General features: G+C 37.0%; 1 protein-coding gene across 1 annotated transcript in view; it reads left to right on the top strand.

The window, feature by feature from the left end:
* Positions 1-18791, top strand: part of VAMP7 (vesicle associated membrane protein 7) — a 60773-nt gene extending 41982 nt beyond the window's left edge. Inside the window, exons 6-8 of the mRNA XM_035010434.1 lie at positions 10668-10735; positions 13308-13400; positions 17170-18791. Coding sequence (XP_034866325.1) covers positions 10668-10735; positions 13308-13400; positions 17170-17238 — 230 coding nt within the window. The 3' untranslated portion in view covers positions 17239-18791. The remainder of the gene's footprint in view (positions 1-10667; positions 10736-13307; positions 13401-17169) is intronic.
* Positions 18792-20299: the final 1508 nt, after the last annotated feature.

Raw genomic sequence — 20299 nt, 5'->3', positions numbered from 1 at the left:
GACAGAGTGGTTAATAAAATAAGAACCATCTGTATGCTGCCTGTAAGAGACTCATTTCAGACCTAAAGATACGTGTATACTGAAAGTGAGGGGATGGAGCAACATTTATCATGCAAATGGATGTCTAAAGAAAGCCAGAATAGTAATAATTATATCAGAAAAACTAGACTTTAAAGCAAAGACTGTAACAAGAGACAAAGAAGGACACAATATAATAATAGAGGGGAAAACCCAATAAAAAGATATAACAATTATAAACATTTATGCACCCAACATGGGAGCACCCGAATACATAAAACATAAAGGAACTAATTGGTAGTAATACAACATGCCACTCACATCAATGGACATCATCATTCAGAAAGTCAACAAGGAAACCATGGCTTTGAATGACACACTGCAACAAATGGATTTAACAGATATATTCAGAACATACCATCCGAAAACAGCAGAATACACATTCTTTTCAAGTGCACAGGGAACGTTCTCCAGAATAGATCACATATTAGGTCACAAAACAAGTCTCAACAAATGAAAAAAGATCGGAGTCATACCTTGTATCTTTTTTGACCACAAGGCTATGGAACTAGAAGTCAACCACAAGAAAAAAATCTGCAAAGACCACAGATATATGGAGGTTAAATGACATGCTACTAAATAATAAATGGGTCAACCAAGAAGTCAAAGACGAAATCAGAAATTACATGGAGAGAAATGCAAATGAAAATAAAAGGGTCCATAATCTTTGGGATGCAGTAAAAGCAGTTCTCAGAGGGAATTTTATAGCAATATAGGCCTACCTCAAGAAGCAAAAAAATCTCAAGTAAACAACCTAACCTTACACCTAAAGGAGCTAGTGAGAGAGCAAACAAAACCCAAAACCTGCAGAAGGAAGGAAATAAGGATTAGAGCAGAAATAAATGAAGTGAAAAGTTAAAAAAAAAAACAACCAGTAGAACAAATCAAAGACACAAGCAGTTTCTTGGAAAATATCAGAGAGAGAGAGAGCGCAAATAATTCAGAAATGAAGGAGGAGAATAACAACTGGCACCACAGAAATACAAATAATTGTAAGAGAATATTATGAAAAATTATATGCCAACAAACTGGGCAATCTGGAAGAAATGGACAAATTCCTAGAAACAACCTACCAAAATTGAAGCAGAAAGAAATTGAAAATTTGAACAGATCAGTTACCAACAATGAAGTTGAATCAGTAATGAAAAAACTCCCAACAGACAAAAGTCCAGGACCAGACAGCTTCACAGGGGACTTCTACCAAACATTTAAGGAAGAGTTAATACCTATTCTTCTCAAACTTTTCCAAAACATAAAACAGGAAGGAAAGTTTCCAAATTCATTCTCTGAGGCCAGAATTACCCTGATACCAAAACCAGATAAACACACCACAAAAGAGAACTACAGACCAATATCTCTCATGGACATAGATAAAAAAGTCCTCAACAAAATACTAGCAAACCAAATCCAACAATACATTAAAGAAATCATTCACCACACACAAGTGGGATTTATTCCTGGGCTGCAAGGGTCGCTCAGTATTCACAAATCAGTTAATGTGCTACATCCTATCAAGAGGAGAAAAGATAAAAATAATGTTATCATTTCAAAGGATGCAGAAAAAGCATTTGAAAAATAACATCCATTCATGATAAAAACCCCCGACAAAGTAGTTTTAGAGGGAACATACTTCAACATTCTAAAGGCCTTATGCTCACAGGTAGCATCATCCTCAATGGGGAAAAATTGAGAGCTTTACCACTAAGGTCAGGAATAAAACAAGAATGTCCACTTTTGCCACTTTTATTCAACATAGTACTGGAAGTCCTCGACAAAGCAATCAGACAACAAAAAGAAATAAAAGGCATCCAAATTAGTAAGGAAGAATCCAAACTTTCAGTCTTTGCAAATGGCATAATACTATATAAAGGAAACCCTAAAGACTCCACCAGAAAACCAGTAGAAATGATAAATGAATTGAGTAAAGTTGCAAGATACAAAATCGATGTATAGAAATCTCTTGCCTTTCGATACATTAATATTGAAGCAGCAGAAAGAGAACTTAAGAAAACAATCCTTTTTACAATTGCACCAAACATAATAAAATTCCTAGGAATAAACTGAACCAAAGAGGTGAAAGACCTGTACTCTGAAAACTGTAAAACATTGAAAGAAATTGAAGATGACACAAAGAAATTGAAAGACATTCCATGCTTATGGATTGGAAGAAGAAATACTGTTAAAATGTCTATAATACCCAAAGCAATCTACAGATTTAATGCAATCCCTATCAAAATACCAAAAGCATTTTTCACAGGAGTAGAACAACCAGTCCTAAAATTTGTATGGAATCACAAAAGACCCTGAATAACCAAAGTAATCTTGAAAAATAAAAACAAAACTGGAGGTATCTCAATTCCAGACTTCAAGTTATATTACAGAGCTATAGTGATCAAAACAGTATGGTACTGCCACAAAAATAGACATATAGATCAATGGAACAGAATGGAGAGCCCAGAAATAAACCCACAATTATGTGGTCAAATAATCTTTGACAAAGGAGGCAAGAATATGCAATGGAGAAAAAGTCTCTTTGACAAGTGGTGGGAAAACTGGACCTCTTCCTTACACTATACACAAAAGTAAGCTCAAAATGGATTGAGTTAAATGTGAGACCTGAAACTATAAAAATCGTAGAGAAGAGCACAGGCAGTATGTTCTTTGACATTGACTGTAGCAACATCCTTCTAGATAATGTCTCCTGAGGCAAGGGAAACAAAAGCAAAAATAAACTATCGAGACTTCATCAAAATAAAAAGCTTCTGCCCTGAGAAGGAAAGAACAAAACTAAAAGACCGCTTACTGAATGGAAGAAGATCTTTGCAAATGACATATCTGTTAAAGGGTTTGTTCCAAAATATATTAAAGAACTTCTAGAACTCAACACCAAAAAACCCTAAGTATTAAAAAACGGGCAGAAGACATGAACAGACATTTTTCTAAAGAAGACATCCAGATGGCCAACAGACACCTGAAATGATCTCAACATCATTGATCATCAGGGAAATGTGAATCAAAATTACAGTGGGATTATCACCTAACACAAGTCAGAATGGTTAAAATAAAAAAAAAAACACAAAGTGTTGGATGAGGATGTGGATAAAGAGGAAGCCTTTTGCACTCTTGGTGGGAATGCAAACTGGTGCAGCCACTGTGGAAAACACTATGGAGGATTCTCAAAAAGTTAAAAATAGAACTATCCTATTATTCTTAATTGCACTACTGTGTATTTACCTAAAGAATATAAAGCACCAGTTTAAAGGGATATATACATGTTTGTGTTTATAGCAGCATTATTTACAATAGCCAAACTATGAAAGCAGCCTAAGTGTCCATCAATAGATGAATGGATAAAGGTGTTACACACACACACACACACACACAGAGGAATATTATTCAGCCATAAAAAATGCAGTTTTACCATTTGCAATAACATGGATCAATCTAGAGAGTATAATGCTAAGCAAAATATGCCAGAGAAGGACAGATACCATATGATTTCACTCATATGTGGAATTAATAAACAAAACAAATGAACAAAGGGAAAAAAGGAGATAAACCAAAAAACATACTCTTAACTATAGTGAACAGATGACTACTACTAGGGAGGTGGATGATGGGGTGTGAATCAGGTGAAGGGGATTAAGAGTATAATATCTTTTTTTAAAAAAGATTTTATTTATTCATTTGAGACACAGAGATATGGAGAGAGAAAGAGCATGAGCAGAGGGAGAGGCAGAGGGAGAGGCAGAAGCAGGCTTCCTGTTGAGCCAGGAGCCTGATGCGGGGTTCGATCCCAGGACCCTGGGATCAGGACCTGAGCCGAAGGTGGATGCTTAACCATCTGAGCCACCCAGGTGCCCCGAGTGTAATTGTCTTGATGAGCACTGAGTAATATATGGAACTGTTGAAACACTGTATTGTACGCCTGAAACTTATAACACTGTATTATCTATACTGGAATTAATTTTTTTTTTAATTTAAAAGAATAAAAAGAGAGGACTGAAATAAATAAAATCCGAAATGAAAAAATAACTGACACCACAGTAATAAAAAGATTACAGTAGAGTACTACAAAAAAATATATGCCTAGAAATTGGACAACCTAGAAGAAATGGGTAAATTGTAAATATTTTGTTTTTAAAGATTTTATTTATTTGAGAGAGAGAGAGAGAGAGCATGAGAGGGGTGAGGGGCAGAGGGAAAAGCAGACTCCCTGCTGAGCAGGGAGCCCAATGCGGGACTCGATCCTGGGACTCCAGGATCATGACCTGAGCTGAAGGCAGTCTCTTAAGCAACTGAGCCACCCAGGTTCCCAGAAATGGGTAAATTCTAGAAACATATTACAAAATTCCAAAACTGAGTTAGGAAGAAATAGAAAATCTGAACAGACCAATTACTAGTAACAAAATTGAATCAGTAATCAGAAACCTACCAAAAATGAAAAATTCAGGATCAGATGAATTCTACCAAACATTTAAAGAAGAGTTAATACCCATTCTCTTCCAACTATTCCAAAAAATAGAAGAGGAAGGAACTCCAAATACATTCTACGAGGCCAGCATTACCCTGATACCAAAACCAAAGACATCAGAAAAATAGAAAACAGATCAGTATCTCTGATGAATATAGATTCAGAAATCCTCAACAAAATATTAGTAAACCATATCCAACAATACATTAAAAGGATCATTACCACGATCAAGTGGGATTGATCCTGGAGATGCAAGGATGGTAGTATATTTATAAATCAGTGTGATACACCACATCAATAAAACAAAGGATAAAAATCATATGGTTATTTCAAAAGAGGCAGGAAAAGCATTTGACAAAATTCAATATCCATTCACTATAAAACTGAAACTGGTTTTAGAGGGAACATACCTCAAATAAAGGCATATATGACAAATCCATAGCTAACATCATGCTCACTGGTGAAAATTGCAGCACTTTAAGATCAGGAACAAGACAGGAACGTCCACTCTCACCACCTTTTTTTAAAGATTTATTTATTTTAGAGATCGAGAGAGAGAAGGGTCGGAGGCAGAGGGAGAATCTAAAGCAGACTCAGCACTGAGCACAGAACCCGATGTGGGGCTTGATCTAACAAATAAAGGCATATATGACAATCCTATGGCTAACATCGTGCTCACTGGTGAAAATTGCAGCACTTTAAGATCAGGAACAAGACAAGAACCTCCACTCTCACCACCTTTTTTAATTTTTTTTTATTATTATTTTTTTTTAAGATTTTATTTATTTATTTGAGAGAGAGAGAATGAGAGACAGAGAGCATGAGAGGGAGGAGGGTCAGAGGGAGAAGCAGACTCCCTGCCGAGCAGGGAGCCCGATGCGGGACTCGATCCCGGGACTCCAGGATCATGACCTGAGCCGAAGGCAGTCGCTTAACCAACTGAGCCACCCAGGCGCCCACCACCTTTTTTTTAAAGATTTATTTATTTTAGAGATCGAGAGAAGGGGCAGAGGGAGAATCTAAAGCTTCTCAGCACTGAGCACAGAACCCGATGTGGGGCTTGATCTAATAAGTAAAGGCATATATGACAATCCCATAGCTAACATCATGCTCACTGGTGAAAATCGCAGCACTTTAAGATCAGAAACAAGACAGGAACCTCCACTCTCATACCTTTTTTTAAAGATTTATTTTAGAGATCGAGAGAAGGGGCAGAGGCAGAGGGAGAATCTAAAGCAGACTCAGCACAGAAACCAATGTGGGGCTTGATCTCATGACCCTGATATCAAGACCTAAGCTGAAACCAAAAGTTGGACGCTTAACGGACTGTGCCACCCTGGTGCCCCCACTCTCACCACTTTTATTCAACAGACTACTGCAATCAAATAACAAAAAAAAATATGAGGCATCCATATTGGTAAGGAAGAAGTCAAGCTGTGTCTATTTGCAGATGACGTGATACTATACATAGAAAACCCTAAGGACTCCAACAAAATGTACTAGAAGTAATACAGTAAAATTGTCAGAATACAAAATTAGTACTCAGAAGTCAGTAGTGTGTCTATATGCTTATAACTAAAGTAACAAAGAAATTAAGAAAACAATTTCATTTGCAGTTGTGCCAAAAAAAAAAAAAATACCTAGGAATAAACTTGCCCAAGGAGGTGAAAAACTTGTACTCTGAAAACTATAAAACATTTCTGAAAGAAATTGAAGACAACATAAGCAAACAAAGATATTATTCCCTGCTTATGGATTGGAAGAATTAATATTGTTAAAATGTCCATACTACTCAAAGCAATCTACAGATTCAGTACAATCCCTATCAAAATACCAATAGTATTTTTCACAGAATTAGAACAAGTGATACTAAAATTTGTATGGAACTACAAAAGACTCTGAATAGCCAAAGCAATCTTAAGAAGTGCAAAGGTGGAGGTATCACAATCCCAGATTTCAAGATATATTACAAAGCTATAGTAATCAAAACAGCATGATACTGGCACAAAAATAGACACACAGATCAATGGAACAAAATAGCTCAGAAATAAACCCACACTTATGTGATCAGTTAGTGACAGAAGAGGCTGGAACATACAATGAAGAAAAGAGTGTCTCTTCAAGAAATGGTGTTGGGAAAAGTGGACAAGTACATACATGGAAAAGAATGAAACTGGACCACATTTTTTTTAAATCATACATAAAAAGTAAACTCAAAGACTAAAGAACTCAATGTGAGACCTGAAACCATAAAAATCCTAGAAGAGAGCACCGGCAGTAATTTCTTTGACATTGGCCTTAGCGACATTTTTCTAGATATGTCTCCTGAGGCAAGGGAAAACAAAAGCAAAAATAAACTATTGGGACTATATCAAAATAAAGAGTTTTTGCACAGTGAAGGAAACCATCAACAAAACTAAAAGGCAACCTACAGAATGGGAGAAGAATTTTGCAGATGATATCTGATAAGTGCTTAATATCTAAAATATACAAAGAATTTATATAACTCAACACCAAGAAAACAAATAGTCTGAGTAAAAAATGGGCATAAGACATGAGCAGACATTTTTCCAAAGAAGACATCGAGATGGCCAACAAACCCATGAAAAGATGCTCAACATCACTCATCATCAGGGAAATGCAAATCAAAACTGCAATGAGAGATCACCATACACTGATAAGAATGGCTAATATCAAAAGGACAAGAAATAGCAAGTATCTGTGAGGATGTGGAGAAAAACCCTCATGCAGCATTTGTGGGTATGTAAACTGATACAGCTATTGTCCAAACTATGGAGGTTCCTAAGAGAAAAAAATATGGAAATACCATATGATGCAATAATTGCACTACAGGGTATTTGCCCAAAGGAAATGAAAGCACTAATTGGAAAAGATATATTCATACTTATGTTTATTGCAGCATTATTTACAATAGGAAAGATACAGAAGCAACCTAAGTGTCTATTGATAGATGAATGGATAAAGATGTGGTATGTACATATAATGGAATATTATGCAGCTATAAAGATGATCTCTTGCCATTTGTGACTACATGGATGGACCTAGAGAGTATTATGCTAGGCGAAATAAGTCAGTTAGAAAAAGACAAATACCATTCCATATATGATTTCAGTCATCTATGGAATCTGAACAACAAACGAATATACAAAAAAAAGCAGAGGAGCGCCTGAGTGGCTCAGTAGGTTAAGTGTCTGCCTTCAGCTCAGGTCATGTTCTTGGGGTCCTGGGATTGAGCCCCGCATCGGGCTCCCTGCTCAGCGGGGAGTCTGCTTCTCCCTCCCTCTCTGCCCCTCCCCCCCACTTATGCTCTCTGTCTCTCTCAAAATCTTTTTTGCTTTTTTTTGAAAAGATTTTATTTATTTATTTGACAGAGACACAGCGAGAGAGGGAACACAAGCATGGGGAGTGGGAGAGGGAGAAGCAGACTCCTTGCGGAGCAGGGAGCCCAGTGTGGGGCTCGATCCCAAGACGGACCCTGGGATCATGACCTGAGCCGAAGGCAGACGCTTAACGACTGAGCCACCAGGCGCCCCCTAAAATCTTTTCACAAAAATCAGAAATAGACCCATAAGTACAGAGAACAAATGTTTGCCAGATGGGAAGGTGGTGGGGGATGGACAAAATGGGTGAAGGAGAGGGGGAGATACAGGCTTTCAGTTATGAAAATTAATACGTTACAAGGGTGAAAGGTAGAGATAGTCAATGATAGCATAATATGGTGACAGATGTTAGCTACATTTGTGGTAGGCATAGCATAACATAGAGAAGTTGAATCACTGTGTGGTATACCCGAAACTAATGTAACATTGTGTGTCAACTATACTCAAATCTTAAAAATTATAATTATTCAATCTATTTGTTGTAATTATTCAGATTTCCTATTTCTTCTTGAGTCTGTTTTGGTGGTTTATGTCTTTCTAGGAATTTATCCATTTCATCTAAGTTATCTAATGCATTGTCATACTCTTGTTAATAGTATTCTCTTAGGACCCTTTCATTTCTGTGAAGTTGATAGTGATTATTTCAGTAATTTGAATTGTCTGTCTTTTTTTCTTGGTCAGTTTATGCAAGGTTTTATCAATTTTGTTGATCTTTCCCAAAACCTGTTTCTGGTTTCATTTATTTTTCTCTGGTGTTTTCTGTTCTGTATTTAATTTTTTCTGCTCTGATTTTTATTTCCTTCTTTCTGTTAGCTTTGGATTTAATATGTTCTTTTTCCAATTCATTAAGGTAGAAAGTTATTAGTATGAAATCTTTTTTTTTTCTTAGCGTGCTCAGGCTACTATAAAAAATTACTGTAGACTGGATAGTTTAACAGAAATTCATTTTCTAACAATTCTGGAGGCTTGAAGTCCAAGATCAAGGTGCCTGCCTAGCTAGATTCTGGTGAGAACTCTCTTCCCAGATTGCAGAAGGCCCCTCTCACTATGTCCTCACATGGTAGAAAGTAAGACAAAGTAAGCTCTCTGGTGTCTCTTCTTACTAGTACACTAATTTCACCATAAGCCATCATGGCGTCATCTAAACCTAATGATACCTTAAAGTCTCCCATCTCCAAATACCATCACGTTAGCGGTTAGGGCTTCAATATGTGAATTTCAGAGGGATACAATTCAGTCTGTAACATCTTTCTTCTCTTTAATGTAGGTGTTTACTGCTATAAATTTCCTTCTATGCACTGCTTTTGCTTTATCCCATAAGTTTTCGTTGTGCTACTGATTTCCAGTATCATTCCATTGCTAAGTCCAATAGCTGAGCCCCCCACCACCACCCAAAGTAAGTTTCTAACAACTCTGCTCTTTTTCCTGTATATTGATTACTGTTTCCTGGTTTTTTTGCCATATCTCATAATTTTTTGTTGAAAACTAGATGTTTTAGGTAATGTATTATAGCAACTCTGGGTACTGATTCCCATCCTCCGGGGTTTGTTGTTTGGTTATTTGCTTAGTGACTGGGCTGGACTTTTTCTTTGAACTTTAGTTTTCCCACAGTGTGCAGTCTCTAATGTCATTTCTCAGAGGGATAGCCTTGAGCATGTGTAGTCACACTGGAGTGACACAACTCTGAGTGTCTCTTTTCCTAATCTCCCTGTCAAGCTTCTAGTGCTTGTCTGCCTCTGTTGGTGTCACACCCAGATGTTAGCCTCCACTAACTGTATTTTTTGGTAACAGTTCCCCCAGACATAAATTGATCCAGTGTAATCTAATAGAGCTTCTAATAGAACTTCTGCCCTATGTGTAGGGTTAGGTGAAGGAAAGGAACCTCAGACCTATCGGGCATGCCTTGTGGGAATAGAGCTTCTGCATCATGGAGCTAGGGGTAGGATGGGATGGGAGGGGGAATGTTAATGACTTTCCCCTGCTGGGGAGAAAGCATAGCTTTTGACTGAGACCTGGAGGGAAAGAGCCTCCAGGCTTTAGTTGCCTGGAGTAGAGTTTCTGTCTCAGCTGAGGGATGGAGCAGGTCATGGCTTAAATGCCATAGATTCACTGTTCTTACAAGAATTAGATAATTTTTTTATATATGTTTCTCCATTTGCTGTATGCCCTTAGGATATTCATAGTTTTCAGAGACTTTAAATGTTGATGGCTTCTGTTTTTATAATTTTTCAAGTTACAGTTGTTTTGTTGGAGAGAGGGTCTGTAGAACTCGTCATACTATAATTCTGTAAGTGTCCAACTCTCACTCATTTTGAGGGCTCCATTTTTTAAAACTCTCAGATCATACCCTTAATTTAGGCTTTGCAAACTATAATCCTTGGATCAAATCTGCATAAAGTTTCATTGGAATACCGTGATGCCCATTTATTTTCATATTGTCTATGTTTAACAGAGTTGAGTAATTACGACAGAGACCATTTGGCCCAGGAAGCCTAAAATATTCAGTATCTGGCCTTTTACAGAAAAAAAATGCCAACCCCTACTTTAGTTGATTAGCTTTACTAAAGTCTTTTATTACTTAAAGATAAAAGTGCTTCTGTAGTAAATATGAGTTGTCAAGAATACCAACTATAATTAAAATCAGATTTGGCTTAAAGATAAAAATAGCAGATTTGTAATATAAACATATTTTCTGTTTTTTCCAACATTTTCAGATCTGGTAGCTCAGCGAGGAGAAAGATTGGAATTATTGATAGATAAAACAGAAAATCTTGTGGATTCGGTAAGTATGGGATATGGTAATATTTTTCAGCATCTAAATAAAGTAGAGAAACTGGTTGATGACTAACATAATAGGGAGACATGTTAAATTTAATAATTTACAGGGTTTTTTCCTTTCTAACTCCATGATGTGATTATGTTGTGATGATAAGGGTAACAATGCGGCATAGAATAAAAGCCACAACCCATTAGAAACCATTAATGAAATTTTGGTTTGGAAAACATACTCAATATACATAAACAATTTTTTAAAGCTGTAGATTAATGCCTTTATAGTCTGCATATACCATTTGTTTCTGTACCAAAGTTTTGTGATACATGAAACAAATGTGCAGGCCAGTTGTGATCCAGTATGAATCCTGAAAACTGGACAATACAGTCACTTTCTTGCTTACCATGATAGCTTGAGCCTTCATTGTATCAAGCAAGAGTCAAATTGGGAAGGGCCAATGAGCCTTAAAAGAGTCAGTATGTCCCTGTGACCTACTTACGCTACAGTTGTGTGTGTCTTTGCATTTTCCATCTGGATAGTGGCTGGGGGTTTTCAGGAAAGATGATAGATATATAGTGAATAGATGTGACTAGATGGAGGGCAGAGATCAGTGAAATTCTAGGTCTACACAATTTGAAATTTAAATGCAGAGTAGTTTACACCGTGAAATGGTTTAGTAAGTCATCATGTTTATTCCTACCAGCAGCTAGATTGTAGTGGTTAGGAGCACAAGCTCTACAGTCAGGCTGCCTGGGATTGATTCCCCTCTCTGCCACTTAGTAGTTGTGCAACCTTAGACAAGTTACTTGACCTCTCTGTGCCTCAGGAATCATTGTCTGTAAAATGGAGCTATATGTCATTAAATCAGATAATGCACGCAAAGTGCCTAACACGGTGTCTTGTGCATAGTAAGAGCTATTTCAGTGTTTATTGTTATTGTTAGTTTTATAGGGACATGTATTAACAGTAGTTTTTAGGAGGATAATAGTTTTAAGTCAAAGCACATGGTAACTGGAGGAAGGGTGGTACCATACAGCAAGTCAAAATACCAGGTTTTTATAATGGCTCACTTTGTAACCCATTGCTATGGGGCAAAGAAGCATCTGATCTCAGATCTGCAGATCAAATTCTTAATCGAAGATTACTCTGTTTAGCTAGAATGGTCTTGTATTTAGCCTGTAATTTCCAAATAAGTCTTTAATTTTGTTGACTATGTGACCCAGAATAACAAAAGGTACTAATTAATTAACAGATGTCTCTCTTTGTGGAGGCATAACATATGTAGAATAAGGTGCAGCAAGTGTACCATTTAGTTATTTTTTACACATATGTCTATATGCATGTAACCGCCACTTAGGTCAAGAAAAAAAAAACATTTCGAGTACTGCAGAAAGCTGCCTCATGCTCCTTCCTGTTAATAATCCCCAACAGAGGTAACCATTTTATGACTTACATTACCCTAGATGATATTTTGTTTATTCTTAAAGGTATAGAAATGGATTCATCTGTTATATACTAGCTTCTCTCTGGCCTCTTTCACTATTATATCTATGAGATTCATTCATATTGTTCAATATGGTAATAGTTTATTTTATTGTTTTGTACTATTCAGTTGTATAAGTCTGCCTACTACAATTTGTTTATCCATGCTCCCCTGTTGGGAATCCATTCTAATTCCAGATTCTGTAGAATTATCTGTTGATCTATTGATCTGGTCATTTTTTTCAGTCTTTTTTTCTTCTGTGTTTCATTTAGGATAGCTTCTGTTAGTTTTATTTTGTGGTTTGTAATCTGCTGTTATTCCCACCTCATATATTTTTCATCTCTACAAGCTTGATTTGGTTCTTTTTTATATCTTCCACATGTCTCCTTTACATGTGCGTATTTCCCTCTGCCTTCTTGAATATATGAAGTATGTGTACAATTGAACTGTTTATTCCACTTTTGGTGAACTTGGGCATACAGCTCTGTTGGATATATACCTAGGAGTGGAATTGCTGGGCTGTTAGGGAATTTTGTTGTTTGGTTGCTTTAAACTCTTTGTGTCTGGTGGGAATGGTTCAGTAGATATTGAGAAGTCAGTGTTGCAAAAGAAAATGAGTAACTGAAGGAGCAAAGTTCCTTGGGTTTTGGGCCTCATACAAGTAAATACATATCTTCTTATGGAAATTGAGCAGATTTTTATGGCTCAAAAATCCCAGGATTATATTGGGTAGAACAGGCAAATGTGTTTGCAACCAACTGGCTTAGAGGGAACCTTTCTTCCTGGAAGCATAAAGAGGAAAAGGCTTTCACACTAGCAGGAAGAGCCATTTGTGATTCTTGACACCACATGCATTACTTCGGTGGACAAGAAAAAGGGGAGAAGCTTTTCCAGTGGGCTTGTACTGCTTACCATACACCTGACCAAGTCCTGCTTCTGAGAACTAGTGATTATGAATGGCTAGTCTCGACCTGTGAAGACAGTAATGAATTCATGATTCAACATGATTAATGAAAGTAAAAGTTTTACAGGTATTACTATGAATCGGTTATGTAGTCAGTGCCAGGGATCAAATAAATCTTTTTTTTTTTTTCCTAGTCTGTCACCTTCAAAACAACCAGCAGAAATCTTGCACGAGCCATGTGTATGAAGAATCTCAAACTCACTATCATCATCATCATCGTATCAGTTGTAAGTTTTTGTTATTTTAGTGTGTTATTTTATTTTTCAATCTTTAAGAAACTGGATGCTGGAATTCTTTCTCAATGATTAGCTGTCCTGTGAAATCACTCCAAAATATTGTACTTAAACTCCATCTTCCTAAATGTTTATATGTAAGGAATCAGGCAAGGCATTCCAAATATTCCCGGATATTGAATGTTTCTGTCATCCCATTTGAAATGGGATTCTTTTAAAATTACATTTTGTAATTCCATATTTTCTAATTATATTTCTATTTTCTAGCTGATTGCATTCTCTGTTTCTTTATTTCTGTTTTTTTTCTAACTGATCTGTTTTTGTGTCTGGCAACTTTGTATAACTCTTACTGGTTGTAATAGTTTGTCAGTTTATTCTTCTGTATTCTGATTCTTCTGTCAGGAGTCAGCAAACGTTCTGTAAAGTGCCAGATAATAAATATTTTATGCTTTTCAGGCTGCATGTAGTCTCTGTCACATATCCTTTTTTTTTAAACCTTTAAAAATATAAAAACCATTCTTAGCTCACAAGCCATGGGCTGTCATTTGCCTACTCGTGCTATAGGTAAATTATGTTACCGTCTGTTAATAATTTCAATGTTATCAAATTTATATACACACGTTCTATATAATTCTGCATAACTATATATAGGTATGTATATGTATATATAATTTGCAGTTACTAGCAATGTTGAACAACTGTGGTGCCAGTGGGCATCTTTATTTAGTTCCCGGTTTTAAGTGGAATGCTTCCAATATTTCATTTGTAAGAGTGATACGTAGAGGCGCCGAGGTGGCTTCGTCAGTTAAGCATCTGCCTTTGGCTCAGGGCATTTGGAGCCTCCCTCGCGTAGGGCTCTCTTCTCCCTCTACCCTGCTCCCCCACTCGTGTTCTCTGTCTCTCAAATAAATAAAATCTTTTTTAAAAGGAGTGATATGTATTACGAATTCTTGTTGGATTTTTATCATCAAAGGTAACTTTATTTTTGTTTCTAGATTGCCTGAAGTTTTAGTCATGAATAGGCATTTAATTTTGGGAAATAATATTTCTCTTCCCAATGAGTTGACAATATGACTATCTGCATTTAATAGTAATGTATAGAATTACAGTAATAAATGTACTTATAACTATCCTTTCATTTCTGGGATAAATACTAAGTGGCCATTATGTAATATTCTTTTAATGCATCATGAGTTCAATTTCCTAATGTCTATTTAGTAGTTCTCATGTTTATAAATGTAAATGAGTCTGTATGCTGTTCTCCTTTTGTAACTCCTATGTAAACAGATATTGGACCTCTTTGAACTATCCTGAATGTCTGATAGCCTTTTTAATATGCATTACATTTGAGAGATAGCTCACTCTTGCCTGCAAGCTAATTTTCTTTTCAGCTCAATTCATCTTATGTATTCATTTTTCATAGATATGCTTTAAATTTCTAAGAACTCTTATTATTCTTAATGTAACCTTTTTTTTCGTGGAGTTCTCCTTGTTAACAGATGTAGCCTCTCTTTGAATTTCTCTGGATATATGTTAAGGATACATCACAGGGAATTAGCTTATGTGATGGTGGGAGTTGGCTTGGCAAGTTCAAAATCCTTAGGGCAGGCTGTCAGGAAGGGCAGTCTGGACTGCTGGGGCAAGAGCAAAGGCATAATTCATAGACATAATTTCTTCTTCATCAAGGAAACTTCAGCTCTGCCCTTAAGGACTTCTAACTGAATCAGGCTAATTTGGATTATATAAGATAATCTGCTTTACTTGAAGGCAACTGATTTATGGGCTTTAATCACATCTTCAAAATACAGTAACACCTAGGTTAGTGTTTAATTGGGTAACTCTGTACTATAGCTAGCCAAGCTGACACAAATAAAACTGATCTGGGAGAAATATAGTTATGTTTATCTATAATGGGTTTATTATTTTTGTTTTTAAATGAATTATATAGGTATTTTTAAAGCTTTATTTCTAATATGGTAAGTGTTGATAATTATAATCCCCCTATGTAAGAGCTATTTGGAGTCCTCAGTGATTTTTGAGAGTGTGAATAGGTCCTGAACCAAAAGTTTGAGAGCTGCTGCTCTACAGAGGGTGGGAGGGAGATGCTTTACTTTGGGGGTAGTTTATGGCTGGGTGAAGCAGCCTTTCTCCCTATCCTCTTGCCATTTGCAGAAGCCCAAAGTTAACTGTGTGCGGATACCTCTGACTCAGCTCCACTTTTCCTTGACCCCTGTTGAAAGACTTCCACCTTAGATAGCTGCATTTACCTAACAGAGAAGAGCAGCCATCAATATGTTGATGTTATACTAGAAATTGTGCCAGAGCCTGGAATGTCACATTGCTCAGGATACTCAGGTGGCACATTCTAGGCTCCTCAGCTTAGCTTCTTCCTTCTACTTGGGTCTGCAAATTTACAATGATTTATAAAGCTGGATTATTGTTAAATTCAGATTGTATTTATTGATTACTTACTACATACATAGCACTGCTCTTAATGCAGTATCAGTCTCTCCCAAAAGCTGTTGTTGCCTAATATATTGTACTTCAGCTTTAAAAATCCTTGTATTTCAGCTGTGGTAAATAGTCAACTTCATGTCATACTGGAATATCTGTGTACGTGTGTGTGTGTGTGTGTTTGTATGTGTACCTGTGAGTAGTTTATTCGTTAAGAACCAGAATTTGCTGTAAACCACCCCCTCCCTCACATTTGTAGAGAAGTAAGGCAAAAGCACTCTGCTGACTTTCGGGAGCAAGCATGGAATTCATAAATGTGTTTTTTTTCTTAGCATTGAGTAATGAAATCAGCCCATTAAAGATATCAAAAAAGTTGTAATTTAAAGCAAGACAAATGATGAAATCAATGCAGTGATCCTAATGTTTAAAATAAATCTGTTTTTTGGAATTTAGTAATGTGAACAAGCGTATACTATTAAAAATACACTTCAGGGGCTGCTGGGTGGCTCAGTCGGTTAAGCGTATCTTAGGTCATGATCCCAGGGTCCTGGGATCGAGCCCCACATTGGGCTCCCTGCTCTGCGGGGAGCCTGCTTCTCCCTTGGGCTCTGCCCCGCCCCCTCTCTTTCTCTCCCTCAAATAAATAAAATCTTTAAATATAGATTATATATGTATATATATGTATATATAAACACTTCAAAAATCCAATACAATTAAAAAGTTAATCCATCTATAATAGGACCAGCATTTTTACTGTGTTACTTGTATCATCAGCTTTCTTTTGATTTGGTTATTGTAATTATCATGTCATTATTCACCAAAAGGTTCATAGCAACATTCTTGCTCATAGGCGATATAGAGCAGAGTCTCTACTCAGACTTTTAAATATTTCTAATCATCCTAATAATGAAAAGTGACACGTGTGTAAAACCTAAACATATGCTTCATAATAAAATTATACATCAGGAGAATTAAGATAATTTGTGATTTTGATAATTAATGATGTCTCAATAAGAATTGTTCATAGAGCTTGATTCTGCCTGGTTTCCAGTGAAGAGAAACAACCCCACTGCTTTCTCTCCCAATGAAGAACGTATACTAGAATTCAAATGTGTGAGAGTTGTATCAGAAAGGATCCCTTTAACTCCACTTCTGCCTTTGAAAATACTTGATTGGTGTATTATATTATTACACAACTACTACTGTAATGGAATCAGTATCTGTTAATAGGTTTTTACTATGCTTTATGTATTATTTATGAGCCTATGATAGATTCAAGAAAATAAAATTGCCTTCCTTCTCCCTCTAGGTGTTCATCTATATCATCGTGTCACCTCTCTGTGGTGGATTTACATGGCCAAGCTGTGTGAAGAAATAAAAAAAAAGTTGTCATTAACCAAGGAAATGAGACAACAAGGAGTTAAAAGCAATCCATGTGATTCAAGCCTTTTAATACTGACAGATGGTGTCTGCCAGTCTCTTCAACCCTCTTCTATTTCCTTTTTTTTTAATCCTGTTGTACGCTTCCAGATTTATCTTTGTCCAGTTTATTCCAGTGCACTTCAGATTTAACCATTTATTGCAGCAGTAGCCTTAAAAAGGCTTTTGTTTCTTTAGTTTATTAGAGTCATCTATTTAGAGAAACGTTTTTGTTTGTAATTGCACATAGCTGTCACCAAGGTAGAAACCACAGGTCTTATGAGCTGTCTACTAAGACTTTGGATGAACTTTGTATTTGCACACAAAAGTATTCCAGAGACAGCATTGCTAATATCTCGTCTTAATATCTTTTGCTATTGAAGAGTTTTAGGTGCTTGAAAACAATTTAAATGGAGAATCGTTATTTGGGGAATTGTAATTAATTTGTTGGTGCTGCTTGTTTCTAGGAGCCCATGCAGGTAAAGTTTTAAACATTTTCTGTCAGTCATATGGGGAACATTTTGCTAGCCCATTAGAAATACACAGAATTAACTTTGTCCTTCTAGTATTCACTTCCAGGAAGAAAGGTTTGACCTTTCACAAACCTTGCAGAGCATGATATCCTCTCTTTCCCCATTGCAGTTGATTTGAAAAGATGATGGTTTAAATATTGAAGGTTGTGGTTTTTTATATACTTCTTTCTTTTTGGTGGATATTTAGAGCAATTGTATAGTTAATAGAATGGGTAGTGGAGAAGGTGGAGAGGCAAATTCTTCTGGCTCCCCAGAGAAAAATAAGAGAACCACGGTGGATGTACTAGTGTTTTAGGTATATAAGGGAGAGATAGTATGGGGAATTTTTTCCAGTCTGGGAAAAGCCCAAACTGAATATAGTGAACAGTCAACTCTAGGGTTTGGGTTTGAGTTCTGTTGAATAATAGTTTTAGTATCTTTTATGGATTAATAAATTCTGTAATCTAGTTTTGAAGAATTTTTTTGTGAAACTTGAGAATAGACAGTATGATATATATATATAGAGAGAAATAATACCAGACAGTTTACCATCCATTTAACTGCAGTGTGGGAAAACTGGAGTGTAATCATTCTGCTTTGGCTACACTGGCATCTGTTACCTATTACGTACTTGTGGTGTGTATCTGAAAGGACATTTGCTGCCCTAAATCATTTATTTATCAATAAATGCCAGTAAATGGAAATTATATTACATTTGACTATTTTCCAAATGAACAAAGTAGTCTATAAAACTTAGCCACCTGTGTAATCCTAGTCATGTGCCTTGAATATATATCTGTCTCATAATCTGGCTCATGCTATCTGTTCTTCCATCTAAACGTTCCGATTCATGCTACCAGATTCATTTATTTGACATATACTTTAGGCCCACTAGAACTCTTCTTGGTGATCACACATGGCGCAAATGTTTCTTGGTCTTCTTTATCAACACTAATGCCTTTTAATTATATCAGCATTTCCTATTGGAAAACACATTTGTTCCAGGAAAACATTTGGCATTCCTGAATAATAATTTCCAAATGTCTTTAATCCAAAGAAAAAGACTTAAAGCTTATTTCCCTTTCTTATACACACCTGAATAAAAATGATGTGCATGTTTTAGGGATAAATTACTTAACTGTTCATTGGTCTATTTATAAGAATGCTTTTTAAAGCACATATCTTGTTTTAAATGACGCACAAACTGAAGGCATTAATAAAATTTAAGAGTAATGTAATGAGCTTTAGAATTTCCTCCTGGAATCTAATTTCTTCTGATGACATTTTGCCATAGTTTACTTACACTAAGAATACATTAAGAAGTGTGACCTGGGGAGGAATTAAGATGGAGGAGGAGAGAGACCTTATACTTGCCTCATCCCTTGAACACAGCTAGATAAATATCACATCATTCTGAATACCCAAGAAATCAATCTGAGAACTGAGAGAATAAGACTGCACAAATAGCGGGAGAAAAAAGGCCACACCATGGGCGGTAGAAGGTGTGGAGACATGATTTGGGGGACAAAAGAATTTCAGGTCCTGTGAAGGAGAGAGAGTCCTGATCAGGGAGAGTAGAGGGAAGAGAGAGCAGTACACAGAGCATTGCACAAGACACACACTTCCCCAAAACCATTGATGGAAAGCAAGAGGGGCTGATTATTGCAAGTTTTTATAAGCAGCAGAGCTCAAAGTGTGAAGTTTTAGAAGTCTGTGCCATCGCTGGGGTCATGCCTGGCAGGCTTAGCAGTGCTCCTGTGGGGAAGGAGGGTAGAGGCTTGAGTGGATATCATAGCCCGAGGATCCCCTGGGTCACACCAGGAGAGACCATTCCTCTTCTTGGAAGTGCATTTGGGAGAGGTGGCATGGCCTATCTGGGGACAAAAGAGCTGGTGGGCGCCATTGAGCTGCCCCGTTCATTAGCATAGGAGTAGAGGCACATGCTGAGGGCAGCTAACCTGGACACCAGCTTTTTGCTGTATTTTGCCATAAACTCCAAACCCCTGTGCATTTGTGTGACTGCCATGGGACAACCTGCACAGCCACAGCATGGTGAGAATCTCATCCAGAGGATGAGCACGGGTCTGTGAAACCCAGCTGGTGAACCTGAGACAAAACAGGAACACTGTGCTGCCAAGTGGGCAGACACTTTGGATGCAGGGTGAAGGCAGGGATCTGAGAGTAGGCTGATGCCATGTTTACCCCCACCCATCAGCACAGAAGGACTTCAGTGAGCAACACAGCATTCACAGTGGAGGCTTGAGCCACTTACACCAAGCCCTGTCCCTCCTCCCCCACACACTCCACAGGTGCTTTTTTACTAGGGCAAGTGTACCTGAGAGAGCAGCAGTGGGCCCCTCCCCCAGAAGACCAGCACAACTCTCCTTCCACACCATATGCACCAAGTCTACTGACCATAGAGTGTTACAAAACTTCAGCTCTAGGGGAAATAAGATCTAGCCTCTTAACAAGCAAACCAAAACACACCTAATTAAAACTTGCTATACA

This window comes from Mirounga leonina, unplaced genomic scaffold (assembly GCF_011800145.1).
Source record: "Mirounga leonina isolate KUSES-001 unplaced genomic scaffold, KU_Mleo_1.0 Mir_101799, whole genome shotgun sequence".
NCBI lineage: Eukaryota > Metazoa > Chordata > Mammalia > Carnivora > Phocidae > Mirounga > Mirounga leonina.
This window is presented reverse-complemented; position numbering and strand designations above follow the sequence as displayed.